This window comes from Vombatus ursinus, unplaced genomic scaffold, assembly GCF_900497805.2.
Source record: "Vombatus ursinus unplaced genomic scaffold, bare-nosed wombat genome assembly UNPS02013950.1, whole genome shotgun sequence".
Classification (NCBI taxonomy): domain Eukaryota; kingdom Metazoa; phylum Chordata; class Mammalia; order Diprotodontia; family Vombatidae; genus Vombatus; species Vombatus ursinus.
In genome coordinates this window covers 2,467,076-2,493,196 of record NW_020953728.1, presented here as the reverse complement: position 1 = coordinate 2,493,196, position 26,121 = coordinate 2,467,076, and the positions used below count along the sequence as shown (strand labels likewise).

Genomic DNA, 26,121 nt, shown 5'->3' with positions numbered 1-26,121 from the left:
CCTGTAGTACCAGGGACCAGGTCATCTCAGGCCACCAAGATCATAACAGGTGGGATGATAAGGGCAACCCTGAGCACTGATGGCATGATTTCTCCTCCCCACCCCCATCTTCCATTTAACTGCCAAACCATGGTGGCAGCGGCAGCGGGGAGGGGGGAGCAGAATGAATAAACCATAAGACCAGGAAATCCCTTCACCCAACAATACCAAGGTGATAGTCTCAGCTCCAACAAGGGGCACTGAGATGGTATCAGAAGGAAATTAGAGCATGTATCCCAACCTTCAAGAAGGCAGCAAGCAGCACAACACAGGGAGTGCCAAAGAAATTACTTCACTGGTAGTGCAGGAAACTTGTGCACTCAGAACTGACAGACTCACGACTCAAGGGGCAATGACTCCTGGTAATGTGCTTGCCGCACCACTGCTATGGTGCCCCCAGACCCCCTCTGCCCTCCACAGAGTCCCCATCCATCCCCTCTTTAATAATCTACTTGCCATCAGCACCAGCTGGAGAGGAACCCACTGACTTTCTTTTTCCTTTTTCATTAGGACCAGGAGGTACAGCAGGAGGAGAGGGATCAACTAAAGGTACAGCAACTTGGTGTACAGCATTGGAGCCCCCTGGGTGATTAAATAGGAAACTCCTCAGGAGGACCCCCAAGAAACTCCAGAAGCTTTGACCAACCCAGAACTCCCCTAGGTACAGGGCCAAGAGATAGCTAGAACCCAGGGTCAGGCCCCAAGCCCCACTAGTCTGTATGGGACCAGCCTCCAAGACTGCTGGCCTAGGTGCTATCTTTTCCAGAACCCTAAACATTGACAAATACAGCCTTCACACTATGTCCATTCCTCTAATCATCTCAATCTTGGGAACATGGAGACATTCAGTGATAGCCACTGGGTCTATTCTATCTGAACGGACCTGTCTTAACCAGTTAGCTCAACATTCTGTCCAGGTGCAAGTGGGGACCATTGAGATCCCTGCACCTGCTCCCACATCCTGGCGACCTTCGTGTATCAGATTTCAGATGAAATCTGAAATAACTGAGGAAAAAAGGTTCAAGGTTCCAAGCAGATCAATTTATGAAGCATTGCATGCCAATTACATAACAAATCAGAACCAGTCCTCTTAAATTTGTCACTGAACCCGAAATGCAAGAGGATTTACAGAAAAATGAAGCTAAGGTCTTAAAATGGAGTCAGTTTTACAAAATAGAGTCAGTTTAGTTCATGTAATTCCTTCAGTTCCCCACTTTGATTCCTAAGGGAATGGTCAGCTCACTCACCCTATGTATCAATTATCTATAAGATTTTTCATGTGCTCATGCTCACCATCAACATTATGTACCAAGAAAAGACCGCTGGGAAGCATCCTCTCAAATAGCTTACTACAACAGCCACGGAGTCTAAGAACAATGATAATGATAAACAAACCTTGTTAAATAGACTCTATAGGTAAACTAAGTCAGGCTACAGATCAAACTACTTAGAGCACTCACAATGGACTAATTTTGAGAGAGAAGATTTACATGTCACCAAGGTGACCAAAAAAACTCAGCAAACACAAACAACCTGAAACAAAAGGCCAGAGAAATACAATGATGATCATCAATATTAATAACACCAAATCTTCTTGTATCCTAGTAACCCACTCCCAATGTCTATTTAATCATCACATTTTGAGTCTCAGATGTCCCATGTCTGGGAAATCTGGTCCCTGGAAATATCTTCATTTGGACATTCTGGAATAGGCTTCATCCTTAGGACAGCTCTGAAGGGAGCTCTGCTCCTTTGGTTCAGAGCCACTTGTAGAGATTCCTAGATAATTCTACTAAAATCTGCTAATAGAAAAATAATACAATTAAGTATAATCTCTTAAATTTGATTCTTTAAATATAAACCTTCAGAGAATTTCAGTTTTTATATACTGCTTATTGTTTGTTTCTTTGCCTAAACCCTATACCTGATATAAGAATCTTAAAAAAAGAAAATTTATGAGGGTCTGACTTGTAAAATGAACCCTTCTGTCTTTTAGAATTACCAGATACTTTAAAATGGGAAAATAATTTCCTTTTTAAAAATTATGAATGTAATTTTATATGTAAAATCCTTAATCCAATTTTGAAAACTTATTACTAAAACATTCTCAAAGACTGAGTTTCCATATTAAATACATTTGGAAGTCAATCATATACATATATACATGTATATATATATATATATATATATAGTTATCAGAGAAAATAGTCCAACCCTGTTGCTTTCTCAAAATTTACTATTCCATTTAATTGGAAAACTTTTATATTACATTTTCATCTTGTTACTTTGTCTAATTCCTCCACTGAGAATGATATCTTTTAGACAAACATATATTTGTCATTTGAACAACATGGCCAGCCCACTGGAGTTGTTCTCTCTGCAGTAGAGTTTGAAAGGACCTCAGTGTCCAGCACTTTATCTTGCCAGGTGATATTCAGAATTTTCCTAAGGCAATTCAAATGAAAGCAGTTTAATCTTCTGGCATGGCACTGGTAGACTGTCCAAGTTTCACAGGTATACAACAATGAGGTCATCACAATGGCTCTGTAGATCTTCAATTTGGTAGGCAGCCTAATACCTCCTCTTTCTTACACTTTCTTTCAGAATCTACCAATCACTGAGCTAGCTCTGGCAATGTATGCATCAACCTCATCATCTATGTGTACATCCCTGGAAAGTATACTGCCAAGACAAGTGAACTTATCCACAGCATTCAAAATTTCTCCATTTGCTGTAACTGATGGTTCCATGTATGGGCAACTCCAGTGGACTGGCCACATTGTTCTAAAGCCAAACATACATTTGCCTAAAAGACTATTTTGCAGAGAACTCATAGTCAGAACAAACAGTACAGAGACATTCTCAAGGTCTCTCTGAAGAACTTTGATATTGATTGTGATACATCAGAGACACTGGCACAGCACCATCCGCATGGCAGACATGTATCAAAGAAGGAGCTGTGTTCTATGAGCAGAGCAGAAATGCAGTAACTAAAAAGAAACATGAGATATGCAAATTTAGAGACCTTCACTTCAACTGTTCTTTGTGCCTGACTTGTGATAGAGCCTTCCAAGGTCGTATTGACCTGATCAGGCACAGCCAGAAGCATTGTATGCTGATCTCAGCATCATGATGTCATTTTGGTCCTCTTCAAGTACAAAGGACAACAATAACAATAGGAGGATATTATTCCTATATTATTTGACCACAAATACAGATTAAAATTTTTTCATACTTGCCCCCTATTATAGGAACTCAGCATCAATATGTTAATTAATATATTTAGTTTATGCACTTATAAACCTTCTACTGCTTACCTGTCCTTATTATAGAAATTTGCTATGAAAGGAAAAGAAAGGACATAGCTATAATAACGTCAAGACTTTTTCTCTCAAGGACACAGACTGACCTGACACAAACCATAACAGAGGAAAAACTCCCTTAGCTGTGTTTGATTCCAAGCACATCATATCTGACAGCTATTCATGTAATAAAACTCTATGTTATTCACAGCATATCAAAAGCCAGACTCAAGATTAACCAAATGGGAAAATCTCCTATCCAGAAAGGAAATAGCACAATGGGGAAACTGAGTATCTACCTTAGGGCACTTCAAAGTTGTCCCCTCAACTTTTCCCAGGGACAGACATTGACCCATAGCAATTCTCAGACTGGGGTACATGCCATTTTCTACTATTAGCTTCATGACAGTTCAGACAATCATTCCTATAATCAAAAGGAAATTACAGTCCCAAGCATTTTTACCTCAAATAGAAAAATTTCACAAACCATGATGTAGGGTTTGAACATTATTAATTTTCTCATGTTTCTCCAACTATTACATGTCATTTATCTTTTACTTATAAATGAAAATTAACCACATTCTGAGGTTTCAGATATACATGGAATACATAAAGGTTGACTCAATTAATGTAATGAAGCTGTATCTTTAAACTACCCCATATATTTTTATAATTTTATAAGTGATAGCCAAAAATTTTTAAATAAGAACTCACTGATATAGTAAACTTATAAATAAATTTCTTGCCTTTTGACAAGGAGTGGAAGAGGGGATCCTATTTTTTCAGTAAAATTCTCAAACGTCAGTGCTTTAGATTTTGCAATATGTGGTCAGTAGGGGGGATAAGATCTTATGACTCTGCGTGAATATAAAGTCTCAAGGGACCTCATTGATAAAGATATCTTTTTTTAGCTTTTATTTAGTATTTTATTTTCCCAGTTCCATGTAAACACAATTTGTAACATTTGGTTTTAAAACTTTGAGTTCCAAATTTTCACCTTTCTTCCCTTCTTATTGCCCCTCCTTATTGAGAAGGTAAGCAATTCAATGTAGGTTAATCGTGTGTAGTCGTGCAAAACATATCCATAATAGTCATGTTGTGAAAGAAAACAGACAAAAAAATCAAGAAAAATAAAGAAAGTTTAAAAAGTATGCTTCAGTCTCTATTCAGACACCATTAGTTCTTTCTCTGGGGATGGATAGCATTTTTCATCATAAATCTTCAGAGTTGTCTTGAATCATTGTATTGCTGAGAATAACTAAGTCATTCACAGCTGATCATCTTACAATATGCTGTTACTTTGTACACAGTACATTTCACTTTGCATTAGCCCATGCAAATCTTTTCAGGTTTTTCTGAAAGCATCCTACTCATCATGTCTTATAGTACAATAATATTCCATCATAATCATATACCACATTTTGTTTGGCCATTCCCCAATTGATGGGTTTCCTCTCAACTTCTAATTCTTTACCCCTAGAAAAGAGCAGCTATAAATATTTTTGTACTTTCCTTTTTGTTTTTTATCTCTTTTGGGATACAGACATAGCAGTGGTATTGCTAGGTCAAAGGGTATGTATGGTTTTATAGCCCTTTTGGCATAGTCACAAATTGTTCTACAGAATGGTCAAATCAGTTCACAACTCTACCAGCAGTGCATTAAAGTCTCATTTTTCCACATCCCCTCCAACATTTGTCATTTACCTTTTCTATCCCATTAGCCAATCTAATAGGTGTGAGGTAGTTCCTCAGAATTGTTCTAATTTGCATTTTTCCAATCAATAGTGAGTTAGACTATTTTTTCATATGGCTGTAGATAGCTTTGATTACTTTCATCTGAAAACTGATCATATTTTTGATCAATCATCAATTGGGGAATGGCTCTTATTTTTATAAATTTGACTCAGTTCTCTATATGTTTGAAAAATGAGGCCTTTATAGAGAAACCTGCTTCAAAATTTTTTTCACAGCTACTATTGCTAACTGTATTTCCCTTCATCCTATTTCCCCCACCCGTTTATTCTATTCTCTTTTTATTCTATTCTCTCTCCTTTCACTCTGTCCTTTCTCAAAAGTGTTTTGCTTCTGACTATCCCTTCCATCAATCTGCCCTGCCCTATCTCTCTCTCTGTCACACACACACACACACACACACCCTTATCTCCTTCCCCTCCTACTTTCCTATAGGGTAAGATGGACTTCTATCCCCAATTGAATATGTATGTTATTCCTTCTTTGAGTCAATTCTGATGACAGTAAGGTTCACTCACTCCCCTTCACCTCCCCCTCTTCCCCTCCACTATAAAAGCTTTCTCTTGCCTCTTTTATGTGAGACAATTTATTCAATTCTACCTCTTATTTTCTCTTTCTCCCAATACATTCCTCTCTCACCCCTTAATTTCATTTTTTTAGATATCACCCCTTCATATTTCAACTCACACTGTGCTCTCTGTCTATACATACTCCTAACTATTCTAATAATGAGAAAGGTCTTATGAGTTACAAATATCATCTTCCCATGTAGGAATGTAAGCAGTTTAAGCTTATTAAGTCCTTTATGATTTCTCTTTCCTATTTACCTTTTTTATGCTTCTCTGGTGTCTTGTATTTGAAAGTCAAATTTTCTATTCAGCTCAGGTCTTTTCATCAGGAATGCTTGAAAGTTCTCTATCTCATTGAATGTCTATTTTTTTTCCCCTGAAGAATTATACTCATTTTTGCTAGGGAGGTGATTCTTCGTTTTAATCCTAGCTTCTTTGCCCTCCAGATTATATCGCAAGCCCTCTGATCCTTTAATATAGAAGCTGCTACATCTTGTGTTATCCTGACTGTGGTTCCATGATACTTGAATTGTTTCTTTCTGGCTGTTTGCAATATTTTCTCCTTGACCTGGGAACTCTGGAATTTGGCTATAATATTCCTGGCAGCTTTCATTTTGGGATCTTTTCCAGGAGGTGATCAGTAGATTCTTTCAATGTCTATTTTACCCTCTGGTTCTACAATATCCAGGCAGTTTTTCTTGATAATTTCTTGAAAGATGATGTATAGGTTCTCTTTTGATCATGGCTTTCAAGAAGTTTAATAATTTTTAAAAGATGTCTCCTGAATCTATTTTCTAGGTCTATTTTTTTTCCATTGAGTTTTTCATATTGTCTTCTATTTCTTCATTCTTTTGGTTTTGTTTTATTGTTTCTTGATTTCTCATGAAGTCATTAGTTTTCATTTGCTCCACTATAACTTTTAAGAAATTATTTTCTTCAGTGAGCTTTTGGACTCTCTTTTCCATTTGGCCAGTTCTGCTTTTTAAGGTATTTTTCTCCTCATTGGCTTTTTGGACCTCTTTTCCCATTTGGCCTAGTCTTTCAAGGTACTTTCTTCAGTATTTTTTGGGGTCTCCTTTAGCAAGCTGTTGATTTGTTTTTCATGATTTTCTTGCATCACTCTCATTTCTCTTCCCAGTTTTCCCTCTGCCTCTCTTACTTGATTTTCAAAATCCTTTTTGAACTCTTCCATGGCCTGAGACCAATTCACATTTTTCCTGGAGACTTTGGACATAGGATTTTGACTTTGTTGTCTTCTTCTGGTTGTATGTTTTAAATCTTCTTTGTCACCATGGTAACTTTTGTCTGTTGTTTGCTAATTTTCCCAGCCTATTAGTTGACTTTTAACTCTTTGTTAAAATAGGTCTCTGCTTCCAGGGTGGAGGGTGCATTGTCCCAAACTTCAGAGGTTTTGTGCAGTTGTTTTCAGAGATACTTCTAGGGACCTTTAAGTTTTCAGTTCTTCCAAGGTGGTATGTATGATCTAAGGAGAGGTGTTTGCTACTCTCCTGGCCTGTGCTCTGCTCTGTGAGTGACCACAAGCACTCTTTTCTGCTGTGTGAGGAGGGTCCCCCCCTCCCATAGCTGCTCCAAGCTCTGCTATGCTAGTGCTCCTCCTTGCACTGGGACGGCCATCCAGGACCCAGATCTTAGTATGGGCAAAGCAACAGAGTCCTGCCTCAGGGCTAGCAAAAAGGCCCCTGTAATCTCCTTATAACCAGTTGTTCAATGTGAGTTGAGAGCTCCAGGAGCAGCTACTGCCACTGCTGCTGCTGATTTAGTCACTCCCAAGACCTGATCCTGGTTTGCTGGGGCTGGGGCTATGTTGGCATGGCCTGTGCTGGACTGTGCTCCACTCTCACTCAGGTGCATTAGACCTTTCCTGTCGAGCTTCCAAGTTGTTTTGGAAGAGAGCAGCTAGGTGGTGCAGTGGATAGCACACTGGCCCTGAAGTCAGGAGGATCTGAGTTCAAATCTGGCCTCAGACCAAACACTTGACACTAGCTGTGTGACCCTGGGCAAGTTACTTAATCCCAATTACCTAAAAAAAAAAAAAGAAAAGAAAAGAAAAAGAAAAAAAATTTAGGGGCAGCTAGATGGCACAGTGGATAGAGCACCAGCCGTGGAGTCAGGAGGACCTGAGTTCAAATCTGGCCTCAGACACTTAACACTTACTAGCTGTGTGACCCTGGTCAAGTCACTTAACCCCATTGCTTAGCCAAAAAAAAAAAGGGGCAGCTAGGTGTTACAGTGGATAGAGCACTGGGCCCTGGAGTCAGGAGTACCTGAATTCAAATTGGGCTTCAGACACATAACACTTACTAACTGTGTGACTCTGGGCAAGTCACTTAACCCCATTGCCCAGCCAAAAAAAAAAAGTTTTATTTTAGCCTTCCCAAAAGTTCCTGATCACTTCCCACCTTCCCAGCATTGTGAGTACCTATCCAGGGTCTAGCAGTCAATGGTGACAGTGGGGGTGGGGCTGGCAATCCCTCCTTATAGACCCCTCTTCAGTTTAAAACTCTTTAATTAAATTTTACTCATTTTAAAGTTTCTCCCTGATTTAAACAGGCTTTTCTCTTTTCATGGTCAAGAAAGAGTTAACAAGGGGCAGCTAGGTGGCACAGTGGATAGAGCACCGGCCCTGAAGTCAGGAGGACCTGAGTTCAAATCCCGCCTCAGACACATAACACTTACTAGCTGTGTGACCCTGGGCAAGTCACTTAACCCCATTGCCTAGTCAAACAAACAAAAAAAAAGTGGGGGGGTTAACAAGAGGCGGCTATTAATTTTTTTTTTTGCTTTTTTTTCTTTGAGAGGCAATGGAGTGAAATGACTTGCCCAGGGTCACACAGCTAGTCATGTGTCTGAGGCCAGATTTGAACCTAGGTCTTCCTGAATCCAGGGCCAGTGCTCTATCCACTGTGCCATCTAGCTGCCCCAAGGGACAGCTATTAAATTCCAGATAAATTTAAAAAAGGAAACCACATACTATTTTTTTTCTCTCTGGGATTACTTTCAAACTATCTGCTTTCCTTCATTATACTAAAACAATAACTCTATCAGTCTTCAGAGAAAAGTGATCTATGTGCTTTTTACTCTTGAAACTTTCACAGAATTTAATTCTTATTTTTCCTTAAAGCAAATTCCACAAAGTGGCATCCCCAAGATTCACTAAGATATTTCAGTGTATGTTAAACTTCTGCTAAGTGCCTTATCAGATAGAACAAAGAGGGTGAGTTCCTAGAATTACCCAAGGTCCTAAGAATTCTCCCCTATAATTTTAAAATGATTAATCTTCAATCTCCTTAATCTCCAAACGTCCAAAATCTGCTTAGATATTTTTAGTAGTTATCATAATTTGGAATCTCTAATTCATTTATAATGCCACAAATTCCTACAAAGCAGGAAAAAATTTTCCTTTCTTTGATTATCTGATTTTATCTCTATAATTCCAACATAGCCAGGGCTGAAATGACAGAGAATAACTATCTTGCAGGGTTTGGGTTTTTTTCCTCTTTAACCTAATCTGCTGAAAGCCTAAAATGAGGGTTAGTCCCTCTTACTGGAACAGAGACTTTGGCATCACTTTTTCAAATAGGAAATTATGAAACATCATTAATCTTCCCAGCATACGTGTTATCTCTCTGGCTTCAACTTTTTATAGCAGTCTTTAAAGCTGACTACATTTTCCCCTTAGAAATCTTTCAAGGTAGCAGAATCTACAAACAACACCATAACACAAGAGAAAGATTTTCTGAGCATTTTACAAAGAAACAAAAACATGAACAAAAGGGCAGCTAGGTGGCGCAGTGGATAGAACACCGACCCTGAAATCAGGAGCACCTGAGTTCAAATCCAGCCTCAGACCAAACACTTGACACTAGTTGTGTGACCCTGGGCAAGTCATTTAACCCCAATTGCCTAAAAAAAAAAGTTAAATTAAAAAAATTAAAAAAAAACACAAACAGAATGATAAGACAAACATACTTTCTAACCTCCTTATTTCCTACTGAAAGTCTAATCTCAGAGTTTTGCATAATTAAAAGTCCCTTCCTCAGGCCAATTTTGGGACCCATTTGTATTTTTATGTATTTTAGCATAATCTGAGAGTTCTATCTTTTAGTTGCCTCCTCCACTTCTGTATGGGAAGTTCCAAGTCAATAAGAATTTCCCTTAAGGGGTATCAATTTAACAGCTGATACTTCCTGTGGTCTCATGCCAAAAGAAATTTTTTCCAAGGTGAAATCCTTTGGTATTTTACTATTACTGGACTCCATCATTCCCTTCAAAGGAGTATCTCTTCCCCAACAGTGTAGGGGTGAATTGTCCCAGGAAACACCTGCCCCAACAATGTGTGGGCTTACCTTAGTTTGGAAGAATTTGAGATTGAGGAGGGGAGTCTACCTCTGGGAGAAGTCTGTGAAGTTTCTGAAAGCCTATTCTGGGGGTCTGTATCCTCAACCTGGCTGGCTTCACCTAAAATTGTGATTGGTGAAATCTGAAGTAACTGAGGAAACAAAGGTTTGAACTTCTGGGCATATTGATTTATTAAGCCATGCATGCCAATTGCATAACAAATTGGGACCTTACCTTCTTAGCTTGGCACTGGACCCCAAATACAAGGAGAGATATATACATTGTTGTTCAGTTGTGTCCAACTCTTTGTGACACTTTTCTTGACAATGATACTGGAGTGGTTTGCCACTTTCTTCTCCAGTGTGTCCCCATTTTACCCATGAGGAACTGAGGCAAGTAGAGGTTAAGGATTTGCCCAGGGCCACACAGCTAGTAAGTGTCTGAGCCTGGGATTGCATTCAGATCTTCCTGACTCCAAGCCCAGTGCTCTATCCACTGTACCACCTAGCCTGCCCTTTTATGCATTAAAAGAAAACAACAGGATATAAACCAGGATACAAAATTAGGAGGAAAGATTAGGAACTTTCTGAGTTGGGAGGGGAATGAGTGAATTTCAAGAGTTGGGAGGGGGGAGAGCAAGTAGGTGGACTTTTCTGGATATGAAATAGGATGTCACTCAATTCCCACAATTGACAAACAGGTAGATTTACAAGAAAATGAAACTTAGGTCTCAGAATAGAGTCAGTTTTGCAATATGGAGTCAGTGTGGTTCACACAATTCTTATAACTCCCTAATCTAGGAGAATTCCACAAGCACCCCAAAGCACAAACCAGAGTATGTGAAACTCCAAACTCTGTAAATCTCTTGAAATTTGCTGACCTGTCTTACAACAATTTCCTGAAAAGGCTGGACTACCCCTTATCTGGCTGGCCCAGTATAGAGGCTCCCTATCAAAGAGCATTCTCCATATGGCAATGGCCAAAGCTCCTGCCTCCACACAGAACCTTACTCAATGCTGAGCATGTTATAACCCACCGGAATTTGGGGGAGGATGATTCACCAACACAGCTAACTCCTGCACTCTTAACCTCACTAAAGCTTTGCAACCAGATGAGGTAAAAACACCTTTCAGCCATCCACTGTCCCTGGACTACTTCAGCCCAACAGCACAGGACTCTGTAGCATTTCTGACAACATAGTGTGTGTCACAAATTGTTCAGATACTGCCCCCATAAGATGTCTTCAGATAAAGATATGTGACCCCAGTAGTCAAATTTCAACACTATAATGTTGTTCTAAGAAACCTGGAAGTCACATGGAAGTCACACTTGGCCTTCCCAAGGATCAGAGGAACATAATTTGCAAACTATAGTATATAGACCAAAAATCACATCCTGAGACTATGGGCTAAATCAGGGGAAGCCATCTAGTGTTTGTTGTCAGAGCCTTTTTGTCCTATGATATACGAACCTCAGATAAACTGTAGTCTAGACATCCATAGTAAAAACAGCAGAATGCCAAATGATGCTGATAATTCTGAGATGATGTGGATACGTTAACTTTAATGTTTTACTGACAACTTTGAGATAATTTAGATATATGTTTATATATATATATATATATATATATATATATATATTTTTTGGCGAGGCAATTGGGGTGAAGTGACTTGCCCAAGGTCACACAGCTAGTACATGTCAAGTGTTTGGTCCGAGGCCGGATTTGAACTCAGGTCTTCCTGACTTCAGGGCCAGTGCTCTATCCACTGCGCCACCTAGCTGCCCCTTAATTTAGATATATTAATGAGCTAACTTCAAAGTGGTATGGATAAGAGTTAATCCCCTGCCAAAGACTGTAAAAATGAAACCCCAAACTCTTTCCCTGCCCTTAGCACTCTTCCATCTTCATCTGGGTCCATGCTACCAAGTGCTTCCAACAGGTAATCCATGGGTTACTCTGTGCCTCTTCCCTCCCTGCTCTCTTCCTCACACTACCTGCCTTCCTTCAACACCCCTTCTCCACCCCCACACTGCTGGCCTCTATACTCCTCCCCACTTTCCATTACTTGTGTTTTCTGTGCTGTTTACCCTCGCACCCTCTGTGCTTTATTAAAATGTGATTGAAGACTCCTTTTTCACTGTCATTGTGTTCTTTGGCAAGTGCCCAAAGAATTGGGCATCTGCCTCATTTGATAATTTCATAAATTAATTAGCAATTTACCATACTAGTGATATTTTACCATCTAAAAATAATAAATATAAAATAATGGACTTAATTTCCTCTATTTTACTTCGACATTCCTTAAGTTCCCCTAATCTTAGTTTCGATCCCAAGGTCTTTCATAAATAATAGCTTGTATTTGTATAGTATGTTTAGGTATATAAAGCAATTTGTATACATTGTCTCATTTGACTTTCATAACAACACTCTGAGTAATAATAACAGCTAACACTTATATAGAAGTTTGAGGTTTGTAAAGTGGTTTGTTATCTCATTGGATCCTACTAAAGAGTAGGTGCTATTATTATCCACATTTTATATATGAAGAAGCAGCTCAGAGAAATGAAGTAACTTGCTCAGAATCTGAGACAGGATTCAAACTAGGCCTTCCTGCCATCACGTCCACTATTTTATACTGTGCTATATTTATTATATATTATATATTATTTATACCAATGCCCAAACCTATGTTTTTTGTCACGAGTGTTATTTTATCTGTTTCTCAGCTTGAAGCCACTTAAATATAGAGCAAAATAAACTCCCCCCAAAATGATCTTGTCTCCATATTGTACTGTAAAATGTAATTTAGATTTTATTTATTTATTTTCTTACTTTTTTTTTTCTTTATGCAGATCCAAGGAACAGCCTCAATGAGTTTATCTATTTTTAATCTAGCCAACTCCATTGTAGGCAGTGGAATTTTAGGACTTTCCTATGCTCTAGCAAACACAGGATTAATACCATTTTTGTAAGTATCAACAATGAAGTGATTTGGCTTTGACATACATTCCAAAGTGTTGGCATTTTTAGAATAAGATTTGGAAAATGTTTTTAGGTAGTTGAGAATTTTCTGATTTTCTTGCTATTACTAACAGATAGGTAGCACTATATATTTAAACATTATATATGTGTGTGTGTGTGTGTGTGTGTGTGTGTATGTGTGTATGTGTGTGAATATATAGATGTGTATACACATCTATATATAGCTGTACATTTATATTATTTCATTTGATCCTCACAATGACCCTATGAGGTATTAGTAGTAAAAGTATAATTACCCTCATTTTGTGAATGTGGAAACTCAGCTATAGAGAGGTTGACTTGCCCAAGGTTACAGAGCTAGTAAGTGTCAAAATTCATGTTTTCTGGTGGAGCCAACATGGTGGAGTAAAAGCAGTGACTTACTTCAGCTCTCCCCCAAACCCCTCCAAATACCTGTAAAAAATAGCTCTAAACAAATTCTAAAGCAGCAGAACCCACAAAAAGACAGAGTGAAAGAAATTTCCAGCCCAAGACAACCTGGATGGTTGATCAGAAAGGTATATCACAGTTCGGCAAGGGCGCGCAGGCCTCAGCAAACCTGGAGCAGGCCTCAGAGGACTGAATCACAGGCAGCTGTGGCAGTTTCCAGATCTCTCAACCCATGAACGCCAAAGACAACTTAGAAGGTCAGTAGGAAAAGTCTGTGTCTGAGATGAGAGAAAAGTGCGGTCACTGTCCCAGCCCTACTCCCCGAGCATGGCCCCAGGGTGGTGGCTGCCTCTGGAGCTTCAGGCCCACAGACTGAGGGGGAATCAAGTGGCTGATCAGAGGGGGATTGCAGGGATCTCTTTGCTGGTGCAGGATTCTCTTGCTTTGCCCCTGCTTGGATCTGGGTCACAGTTCTGGGTGGCGGTCCTGGGGCAAGGAAGAGTGCTGGTGTGGTGGAGCTTTTAGTGACTATGGAGAGAGAATCCTTCTCATAGTTCCAAGACAAAAAAGAGTGCTTGTGTCACTCACAGACCAGAGCACAGGCCAGGAAAAGAATAAACACCTCACTTTTGATCTTACCACCTTGGAAGAACTGAAAATTTACAGGTCCCTAGAAGTATCTCAGAAAACAGCTGCACAAAACCCCTGAGGCTAGGGATAGTACATTATCTGCACTGGAAGCAGACCCTTACCTTAACAAAGAGTTTATAACTCAAGTAATTGGCTGGGATCATGAGCAAACAGTGCAAAAAAAAAGTCAGATCATAGAATCTTTCTTTAGTGACAAAGAAGATCAACAACCAAAAGAAGACAACAAAGTCAAAGCTCCTACATCCAAAGCCTCTAAGAAAAATATGAATTGGTCCAGGCTATGGAAGATCTCAAAAAGGATTTTGAGAAGCAAGTAAGAGAAGTAGAGGAAAAATAGGGAAGAGAAATGAGAGTGATGCAAGAAATCATGAAAAACAAGTCAACAGCTTGCTAAAGGAAACCCAAAAAAATACTGAAGAAAATAACACCTTAAAAAATAGCCTAACCCAAATGGCAAAAGAGGTCCAAAAAGCCAATGAGGAGAAGAATGCCCTAAAAAGCAAAATTGGCCAAATGGAAAAGGAAGTCCAAAAGATTACTGAAGAAAATACTTCCTTAAAAATTAGAATGGAGCAATTGGAAGCTAGTGACTTTATGAGAAATCAAGATACTGTAAAACAAATTCAAAAGAATGAAAAAATAGAAAACAATGTGAAATATCTCATTGGAAAAACAACTGACCTGGAAAATAGATCCAGGAGAGATCATTTAAAAATTATTGGACTCTCTGAAAGCCGTGATAAAAAAAAAAGCACCTAGACATCATCTTTCAAGAAATTATCAAGGAAAACTGCCCTGATATTTTAGAACCAGAGAGCAAAATAGAAATGGAAAGAATCCACCAATCACCTCTTGAAAGAGATCCCCAAAGGAAAACTCCTAGGAATATTGTAGCCAAATTCCAGAGTTCCCAGGCCAAGGAGAAAATATTGCAAGTAGCCAGAAAGAAACAATTCAAGTATTGTGGAAACACAATCAGGATAACACAAGATTTAGCTGCTTCTACATTAAGGGACCACAGAGCATAGGATATAATATTCCAAAGAGCAAAGGAGATAGGATTACAACCAAAAATCACCTACCCAGCAAAATAAGCATAATCCTTCAGGGGAAAAAATGGTCATTCAGTGAAATAGAGGACTTTCAAGCATTCCTGATGAAAAGACCAGAGCTGAAGAGAAAATTGACTTTCAGATACAAGACTCAAGAGAAACATGAAGAGGTAAACAGGAAGGAGAAATCATAAGGGACTTATTAAGGTTGAACTGTTTACATTCTTTATGGAAAGATGGTATTTATAACTCATGAGTCCTTTGTCAGTATTAGAGGAGTTGGAGGGAAAACTTTATATATGTATATATATATATACATATATATGTATATATATATGTATATATATATATATAGAGAGAGAGAGAGAGAGAGAGAGGGCACAGGGTGAGTTGAAGATGAAGATGATATCTGGAGAATAAAATTAAGGGGTGAGAGGATTATACGGAGAGAAGGAGAAAGAGAGAGGTAAAATGGGGTAAATTATCTCACATAAAACAGACAAGAAAAGGCTTTTACAGTGGAAGGGAAATGGGGAAAGGTAAGAGGGAATGAGTGAATCTTATTCTCATCAGATTTGGCGTAAGGAGAGAATAACATACACACTCAATTGGGTATGAGAATCTATCTTACCCTAAAGGAAAATAGGGGGGGAATGGGTCAAGAGAGCAGGAGGATGATAGAGGGGAGGGCAGATTGGGGGAGGAGTAGTCAGAAGCAAACACTTCTAAGGAGGGACAGGGTCAAAAGAGACAATAGAATAAATGGGGGGCGGGATAGGTTCAAGGGAAATACAGTTTTTCACAACATGACTACTATGGAAGTGTTTTGCATGACTATACATAAATAACCTGTATCAAGTTGCCTGCCTTCTCAACGAGGGAGAAAGGGAGAAAATTTGGAATCCAAACTTTTAAAAACAGAAGTTAAAAAAAATTGTTTTCCCGTGCAGCTGGGAAATAAAATATACAGGAAATGGGGTATAGAAATTTATCCTGCCCTACAGGAAAATTGAAAGGGAAGGAGATAAGAGGAGGGGAGAGACAGAAGGGAGGGCAGATTAGGAGAAGAATGTATGCCATCTTGGGGTGGGGGAGGGATGAGATGGGGAGAAAATTTGGAACTCAAAATCTTGTGGAAGTGAAAGTTGAAAACTAAAAATAAATAAATTAATTTTTAAAAAAAAGAAAACAAAATCATGTTTTCTGACTTCAAATCTTCTGCTTTTTGTGTTATCATAGCTGCTTCTCACTCACTTAGCTAATTCACTAGTTCTTTCCCCAAAAATTCCAAAGTCAACGTTTGACAATTGAGTGTGTCAATCTCAAAATGACTGTTATTTGATTACTTAGAGTTCACCTAGTTAAAAGTAAAAGGGAAAATCATTTTTAAAAGAGTACTGTGCCATGCATCATAATGACATTTGAAAATAGAAATTTAATACGTGTGTTTTCTTTGTTATTTCAAAACTAGTTCATGTGAACCTGGTCATTTGAGCTTAGCAAGAACTGTTAGCAATTGTTATGTGCTCTCTTATTATCTCTTTACTATTAACTCTCTAACAGGGAACTTTCAACTCTCCATTAGTCATTTTGTTTTCATTATAAGAGAAGACAAAATTTAAAAAAGTTTGAATAGTTTTGCCTTTTCTTTGTTGTTCATTATTATTGTTCTATTCATGGGACCTTGTCCCTTAAAAACCCCAGGAAATGAGTCATGTAGGAATGATACTGATTTTCAGTATGTTTGAAAGGGATATGGAGGTTTGATCAGCTCTGTTATTGATTTCTTGTGGTACCTTGGAAGAATCATTTTCATCTGTATCAATGAGACTTCTACCTCCCTTGACTCCCACCTGATCTCTAGCCTCAGGTGAGAAGAGAAGCGACCATTCCCCCTCCATCTCCTGCTGCACATGGCCCCTGATGGAAGAGGAAGAAGAAACTTAGTGGGGAGTGGGACTTGCATTTCCTGCTGTCCAGGCTTGACTTCTATCTCTTGCTGCATGTGGCCCTGATAGAAGAAGAGGAAAATTGGTGGGAAGCAGGACTTCCATCTCTTACTACACTGTCTCCTGCCTTCTGAGGAAAAAGATAAAGTGAAACAGCAGCTTCCATCTGACCTCATACCTTCCATCTTTTGCTCTACTTGTCTCCTAAGTGATCTCCTCATCTTCTGGGAAGTACAGTGGCACCTTATATTCAGTGATGAATATTCTCACACTTAGTCATACCCTAAACATTTCAGTGACTCTGAACTCCTGTAGGTCATCATCCAAACCCCATTCCCCATGTCCCATCACCCAATTCCTTATTTGCATCCCCCTCAATCCTCTCGCTGCACATTCCCAACCAAACACAACCTACTACTTCCACTATGTTAGAATGCCTTTTCCATGGGCAACAGACTTCCCTACATCTTAAATCGTTTTCTCTCCCATTTCTTCCATTTTGTAGCACTTACCAAGACCTGGCTCCTCCCTATTGACACAATTGTCCTGGCTACCCTTTCCAGTCTTAGGTACACCTTCATTCATTTTTCTCAGCTCACTGGTTCAGGCAGGTGAACTGGAATACTCCTTGATCTTTACTGCCACTTCTGGGTTTTATCTCTACTTCTACCACTCAGTAACCTCTCCTCTTGAGGTTCATGCAATCCATATTTACCAACAATCAAAATCCTGGTTTCTGTAGACCTCTAGGTCTACAGAAGTGACCTTACCCTCAATGAATTCAGTGTCTGGCTCACAATTTTTCTCTCCTGTCCAACTCCTGCCCTCATACTAGGGGTCTTTAGCATACATATGGACTCAAAAACCGCTCATTTCCCATGATCTACTCCTCCATCCCACCTCAGTCACAACAAAAATGGTCATACCCTTGATCTTGCCGTCTCTCTCCATTTTCAAGAAGTCTGAAATCCTCTTATCTGAGCATAATCTATTGACTTTCCATATCTCCTTCTACCTTCTCTTACCAAACCTTATTCTTCATCTACACCATGATGTCCAATCCCTCTGCCCATCAGGTTATGTCCCAGGCCATCACTCCTGTACTATCTCCTATTTTCCTGATCTTGACCCATTGGTGAACCACCTCATAACTGCACCATCTTCTCCTGAGTCCCTGGCCCACTTATCATATCACTCATTGCTCCCTGCCAAGCCTCAGTCTTGGATCATTCCCACTATCTGATGCTTACACACATGCTGCTGAACAAAAGTGGAAAAAGTCATGCAATTGTTCTGAGTCCACTACAAATCTATGTTACACAACATCAACAGATTCCTCATTGCTTCTAGGCAAACCTTCACGTCTTATCAATTCACTTTCCTACTCTTCACAACAGCTCTTCCAAACCTCCTCATCCCATCTCAAATGCTCCTCCTCCTCATCTTCTCAGCTGAGAACCTCACCTAATATTTTACAGAAAAAAAATGAAGCCATCTGCTATGAACTTCTTCTCCCCTCTTCCTCATCTATCATCACTTAGGTGCTTTCTGCCACTCTCTTCTCCTTCACTCTCATCTCACATGATGTGGGGGCCTTATTCCCTACCAAGGCTTACCCCTCTCCCTACTCCCTACTGTTTATTTCATATAATCTCCTCCAACAGATTTTCCCCTCTGCCATTCCCATTATTTCAATGATCTTCAATCTTTCGCTGTCTATTGGCTTCTTCTCTACAACCCACAAATAAGCCCATATCTCCCCCATCCTCAAAAAACTCCCACTTTATCCTTTCATCCCTCCTGCTATACTATATTCTGCCATTTGTGACTAAACTCCTTGAGAAGTCCATCTACAATAGGTACCTCTGTTTTCTCTCCTCATACTCTTTTCTTAACCTCTTACAATCTGGCTTCTGATCTCATCATTACACCAAAACTTCTCTCTCTAAAGTTACCGGTGATCTCTTAATTATTAAATCTAGTAGTCAATCCTCATTCTTCTTGACCTCTCTGTAGTCTTTGATATTGTTAATTACCATCTTTTCCTTGGTATTCTCTTCTCTCGAGGTTTTTGGAACACCACTCCTGGTTCTCCTCCTACTTATCAGACCACTCCTTCTGACTCTTCTTTACTGGATCCCCATCTAGATCATGCCCTTTAGCCATTGGTACCCACAAGGCTAACTACATGAGTTAATTTTCCCCAACCTTCCTTTTACATGCACTCTACAGCGTATTTCTTCATCTCCCTATTTCCATTCTTAAGATCTTCAAGACATAACAGAACCACTGCTAGGCCATGTGTAATTGGACTCTTCCTATGAACCCTGATGATGATAGGTACACAGAGAACACATATCATCTCCCCATATTTGAATGTAAGCAGTTTATCCTTGTTTAACCCTTTATTATTTTTAAAAACAGAAATGAGTATTATATCTTTCAAAACCCTTTATTTATCTGTTGATATGATCATGTGATTTGTATTTGTTTTTTATCAATATGGTTATTAATATTCATATTTCTTATTGTTATTGATATGTTTTGAGTTATATTTATGTTTTTTTGCTATTTTCTGCTAAAACAGCCCTGAGTTCTCATTTAAATACAAACTATTTGTAGCCTATTTTCTTTGTGACATGTTGCTATTTCCTCCTTGCTACCATTTCATTTAAAATTTTTGCATCAGGAGCCAAGATGATGGAGTAGAGGCAGCAACCCAGATGAACTCTCTCAAAAATTCCCTCAAGCAACTTTAAAATAATGCCTCAAATCAAATTATGGAGTGGCAGAGCCAACAAAAGTGCAGAGTGAGACACTTTTCTGGACTAATGGAATTTAGGAGATGAACAGGAAAAGTCTGTAATGCTGGATTGGGGGCTAGGCCTGGAGAATGCCAGCTGCAGGCCTTGGCAGTGCCTACAATAGTGGTAGTGGAAGTACTCAGAGTTCACAGCCCAGACAGGATAAGAAGATCAAAAAGAGATTATGGGTGACTCTTTCCTGTCACTGGGTGCAGGACCTGGTTCAGTGTGGCAACTCTATTGCCCATATGCAGTTCTGAGTCACAGTTCCAGTACACAGAGGAGCATTTGTGGTCAATCACAAGGGAAAAATGGATGTGATCACAGTTCCAAGACACAGAGGAGTACTTGAAATTGCAGCTTCAGGGGAATAGAGGGCCTGGGTACTGTTTCAGAGTTAAGAAGAGAGGTTGTAGGAGAACAAAGGCCCTTCCTGGGTAGAAACCAGAGAGCAGATCAGGGGAGCAGAGACCACACCTCTCCCCAGATCACTTCACCTTGGAAGCACCTACAACTTACAGACCCCCAGAACTAGCTCTGAAAATAACAGCATGAAAAAACCTGAAGTTTGGGACAGTGCTACTTTTTCACCTTCCCAGGGAAACACAGCTCAACTCTAACATAAAGTCCAAAGTCAAGAAATAAGTTGGAAAAATGAGCAAACAACAACAATGAAAAAGAACTTGACCATAAAAAGCTACTACAGTGGCGGGGAAGACCAAAACATAAACTCAGAAGAAGACAACAACATGGAAACAACTACAAGTAAATCCTCAAAGAAAAATGCAAATTAAGCCCACGTCCAACAAGAATTCCTAGAAGAGTTAAAGAAAAAAATTAGGTAAAGAAGAGTGATGCAAGAAAACCCTGAAAAGAGAAGTAATAATATAGTAAAAGAGGAACAAAAGTACTAAAGAAAATAAGACCTTAAAAAACCAGAAAGGTAAAAGGTAAAAGAGGCACAAAAACTCACTGAAGAAAGAACTCCTTGAAAAAAAGGCAAGATAGTGTAGTGGATAGAGCACTTGGCTTGGAATCAGGAAGACCTGAATTCAAATCTGACCTCAGATATTTAGTAACTGTGTGACCCTGTGCAAGACACTAAATACCTATTTGCCTCAGTTTTTCAACTGTAAAATGAGGACACACTGAAGAAGGAAGTAGCATTCCAGTATCTTCACCAAGAAAACCTCATAGACAAGTCCATGGAGTCACTAAGAGTCAGGCATGAATGAACAACAACAAAATAAATAAATAAAAAGCAGAACAGGCCAAATGGAAAAGGAGTTACAAAAGCTCACTGAAGAAAATAATTCCTTAAAAATTAGAATTGGGCAAGTGGAAGCTAATGACTCAGTGAGACATCAAGAAACAGTAAAATCAAAAGAATGAAAAAATAGAAGAAAATGTGAACTATCTCATTGAAAAAAAAAAAACTAACCTGGAAAATAGATCCAGGATAGATCATTTAAGAATTACTGGACTACCTGAAAGCTATGATAAAAAAAAAGACCTTACATATCATCTTTCAAGAAATTATCAAGGAAAACTTCTCTGATAGCCTAGAACTAGAGGGTAAAATAGAAATTGGTCACCTGAAACTGATCACCTCCTAAAAGAAAACTCCTAGGAATATTAGAACTCCCAAGTCAAGAAGAAAATACTGCTAGCAGCCAGCAAGAAATAATTCAAATATTGTGGAGTCACAGTCAGTATTACACAAGATTTAAAAGCTTCTACATTAAAGGATCAGAGAGCTTGAAATATGATATTCAAGAAGGCAAAGGAGCTATCATCACAACCAAGAATCACCTACCCAGTACTTCAGGAAGAAAATAGAGATTCAATGAAATAGAGGACTTTCAAGCATTCCTGATGAAAAGACCAGAGCTGAACAGAAAATTTTATTTTCAAATACAACACTCAAGAAAAACATAAAAAGATAAAGAGGAAAGAAAAAAATGTAAGGGATACAATAAGGTTAAACTTTTTATAGGAGCTCTACATAAACTCTACATAGGGAAATGATACTTGTAACTCTTCAGAATTGTATCACTACTAGGGCAGTCAGAAGGGGTATACATCAACAGGTGTGGGTATAAATTGACTTTGATGGGATGATATCCAAAAAAACAAAAATTGAGGGATGAGAAAGAGGATTTCACTGGGAGAGGAGGGAAGGGAGAAGTACAATAGGATAAATTATCTTATATGAAAAAGTGCAAAAGACCTATTATAGTGGAGGGAAAATGGGGGGGTGGGCATTTCTTGAACTTTATTCTCATTGGAATTGGCTCAAAGAGAGAATAACATACATACTCATTTGGGTATAGAAATCTATCTTACCTAAAGAGAAGTAGGAAGTTAGGGATTTAAGGAGACGGGGGAAACTGACAGAAGGGAGGACAGATTGGGGGAGATGGTGGTCAAAAGAAAAATGCTAGGAGGAGGGATAGAGTGAAAGGAGAGAAGGAGAGAGAGAGGAAGAGGAAGAGAGAGGAGGGAGGAAGAGAGAGAAATGGGGAAAATAAGATGGAGGGAAATACACAAATACACAGTCATCATAACTGTGAATGTGAGTAACTTACTGACAAAATGGAAGTGGATATCAGAATGGATTAAAAACCAGAATCCTACAATATATTTACAAGAAACACATTTGAAGGAGGGAGAAACAGAGTAAAGGAAAGGGGCTGGAACAGAATCTGTTTCAGCTGAAATAAAAACAAAGCAGGGGTAGCAATAATAACCTTAGACAAGCGAAAGCAAAAATAGACCTAAAAGAGTTAAGGAAGGAAACAACATCTTGCTAAAAGGTACCACAGACAATGAAGTAACATATCAGTACAGAACATATATGCACTCAATGGTATAGCATCCAGTTTTTTAAAGGAGAAGTTAAACAAGTTATAAGAGGAAATAGACAGTAAAACTATGCTAGTAAGGGACCTCAACTTTCCCCTCTAAGAACTAGATAAATCTAACCATAAAATAAACAAGAAGAAATTAAGGAGATGACTAGAATTATAGAAAAGTTAGATATGATAGACCTCTGGGGAAAATTGAATAGAGATAGAAAGGAATATATCTTTTTCTCAGTGACACATGGCAGTTACACAAAAATTGAGTATGTATTAGGTCATAAAAATCTCATAAGCAAATGCAGAAAGGCAGAAATATTAACTGCATCCTTTTCAGCCCATAATGCAATAAAATTATTTTCAACAAATGGCCATGGAAAGATAGATGAAAATTTAATTGGAACCTAAATGAGCTAATCCTAAAGAATGAGTAGGGTAAATAACAAATCCTAGAAACAATAATTTCATTAAAGAGAGTGATGAAAATGAGACAACATACCAAAATTTTGGGGATACAGCCACAGAAATACTTATGGGAAAATTTATATATCTAAACCCTTACATCAAGAAAATGGGGAAAGAGCAGATCAATGAATTGGGCATGCAACTAAAAAAAAACTAGAAAAAGAACAAATTAAAAACCCCCAATTAAGCACCAAAATGGAAATCCTGAAGATTAAAGGAGAGATTAATACAATTGAAAGCAAACTAATAAATAAAACTGGGAGGTGGTTTTATGGAAAAAAATAATTAAATAAACCATTGGTTAATTTGATTTAAAAAAAGAGAGGAAACCAAATTACCAGTATCGAAAATAAAAAGGCTGAATTCACCACCAATGAAGAGGAAAATAAAGCAATTATTAGGAGATACTTTTCTCAATTATATGCCAATAAATCTGACAATCTAAGTAAAATAAATATTTACAAAAATATAAATTGCTCAGATTAACAGAAGAGGAAGTAGAATGCTTAAATAACCTCATTTAAAAAAAAGAAGTTGAACAAGCCATCAATAAATTCCTTAAGAAAAAATCCCCAGGGCCAGATGGATTCACAAGTGAATTCTACCCAAACATTTAAAGAACAATTAATTTCAATACTATATAAACTATTTTTAAAAATAAACAGTAGTAAATGACCATAGTAATCTAGTGTTTGATAAATTGTAAAATCCAAACTTTTGGAACAACAAATCACTATTTGACAAAAATTGCTGTAAAAACTAGAAAAAAGTTTGGCAGAAACTAGGTATAGACTAACACCTCACCCCATATACCAAGATAAGGTTAAAATGTGTACACGATTTAGACATAAAAAGTGATATCATAAGCAAATTAGGGGAGCATGGAAAATTTTACCTATCAGATCTAGATAAGGGAAGAATTTGTGACCAAACAAGAGATATAGAGCATTACAAGAGGTAAATTGAGTAATTTTTATTATATTAAATTAAAAGTTTTTACATGAAGAAAAACAATGCTGCCAAGATTAGAAGAAAAGCAGGAAACTAGTGGGCAGGGGGGAGTGGATTATGACAAGTTTCTCATAACGGCCTTATTTCTCAAATATATAGAGAACTGAGTCAAATTTATAAGAATACAAGACATTCCTCAATTGATTAATGGTCAAAGGATATAGACAGGTAATTTTCAGAATAAATCAAAGAACTATTACAGTGGAAGAGAAGATGGGTGAGGGTGGTTGGTGGGCAATTCTTGAACCTTACTCTCATAGGAATTGGCTCAAAGAGGGAATAACATACACATTCAGTTGGGTAAAGAAACTTGTCTTACCCTATGGGGAAGTAGGAGGGGAAGGGGATAAGAGAAGGGAAGAGCTGATAGAAGGTATGACTGACTGGGGGAAGTGGTGGTCAGAAACAAAACACTTTTGAGAAAGGACAGGATGAAATGAGAGAGAGAAGAATAAACGGGGAAAGTAGGTTGGAAATACACAGTAATCATAACTGTGAAAAAAATTCATACCAAGTTTCTCTTGATAAAGGCCTCATTCCTCAAATATATAGAGAATGGAGCCAAATTTATAAGAATACCAGTTATTCCCCAATTGATAAATGGTCAAAGGATATGAACAGGCAAGTTTCAGATGAAGAAATCAAAGCTATCTATAGTCATATAAAAATGCTCAAAATCACTATTGATTAGAGAAATGTAAATTAAAACAACTCTGAGGTACCATTTCATACCTGTCAGATTGGTTACTGTGACAGAAAAGAAAAATGATAAATGTTGGAAGGGATATGGGAAAATTGGAACACTGTTGGTGGAGTTGTGAACAGATCCAACCATTTTGGAGAGCAATTTGGAACTGTGTCCAAAGGGCTATCAAACTGTACATACTCTTTGACCCAGGTCAAAGTTAAAAGACTACTAGGTCTGTAACCCAAAGAGATAAAAGAAAAGGACTTATATGTACAAAAATATTTACAGCTGTTTTTTTTGTGGTGGCAAAGAATTGGGATTTGAGTGCATGCCCATCATTCAGGGAACAGTTGAACCAGTTGTGCTGGAATATTATTGTGCTGTAAGAAATGTTGAGCTTTCAGAGAAACCTGGAAAGACCAATATGAACTGATATAAAGTGAAGTCTATTAATAGCAATATTGTATGATAATCAACTGTGAATGATTTATCTATTCTCAGCAATACAATGATCCAAGACCATGCTGAAAGATTGATTGATTTATTTATTTATTTATTTTGGCTAGGCAATGGGAGTAAGTGACTTGCCCAGAATCACACAACTAGTGAGTATTATGTGTCTGAGCCCAGATTTGAACTCAGGTCCTCCTGACTACAGAGCTGGTGCTCTAGCCACTGTGCCACCTACCTGCCCCTGAAGGATTTATGATATAAAATTATATCCACCTCCAGAGACACTAATGGAGTTTGAATGCAAATGGAAGCATAATTTTTAAAATTTTATTTTTATAGAGTTTTTTAATTGTGTTTTCTTTTGCAATATGGTTAATATGGAAATATTTTTTAATGACTACACATATATAAACTAACAAATTGTTTATTTTCTTAAGCAAGAGGAGAGGGCAGTAAGGGAGGGAGAAAATTAGAAAAAAGGTAAAATAAATCAATATATAAAATAATTGGATGGTATAAAACACTCAGGAGTTTACTTGGCAAGACACAAACAGGAACTAATGAACTAAAGAACAAAATTACAAAACATTTCTCAAAGACAGATTTAAATACCTTGACAAATATTCACTCAACATAATTTAAAATTATAATACTACCTAAATTAATTTATTAATTGCCTTACCAATCAAAATACAAAAGAATTACTTTATAGAGCTGGGAAATTTAAAATATTTATCTAGAGGAAAAATATGTC

The 26,121-nt window shown here is 38.0% G+C and overlaps 1 protein-coding gene across 1 annotated transcript in view; it reads left to right on the top strand.

The window, feature by feature from the left end:
• Positions 1 to 268: 268 nt before the first annotated feature.
• The window catches only part of SLC38A1 (solute carrier family 38 member 1), a 71,882-nt gene continuing 46,029 nt past the window's right edge, over positions 269 to 26,121 (top strand). Inside the window, exons 1-3 of the mRNA XM_027858972.1 lie at positions 269 to 460; positions 550 to 603; positions 12,875 to 12,990. Coding sequence (XP_027714773.1) covers positions 269 to 460; positions 550 to 603; positions 12,875 to 12,990 — 362 coding nt within the window. The remainder of the gene's footprint in view (positions 461 to 549; positions 604 to 12,874; positions 12,991 to 26,121) is intronic.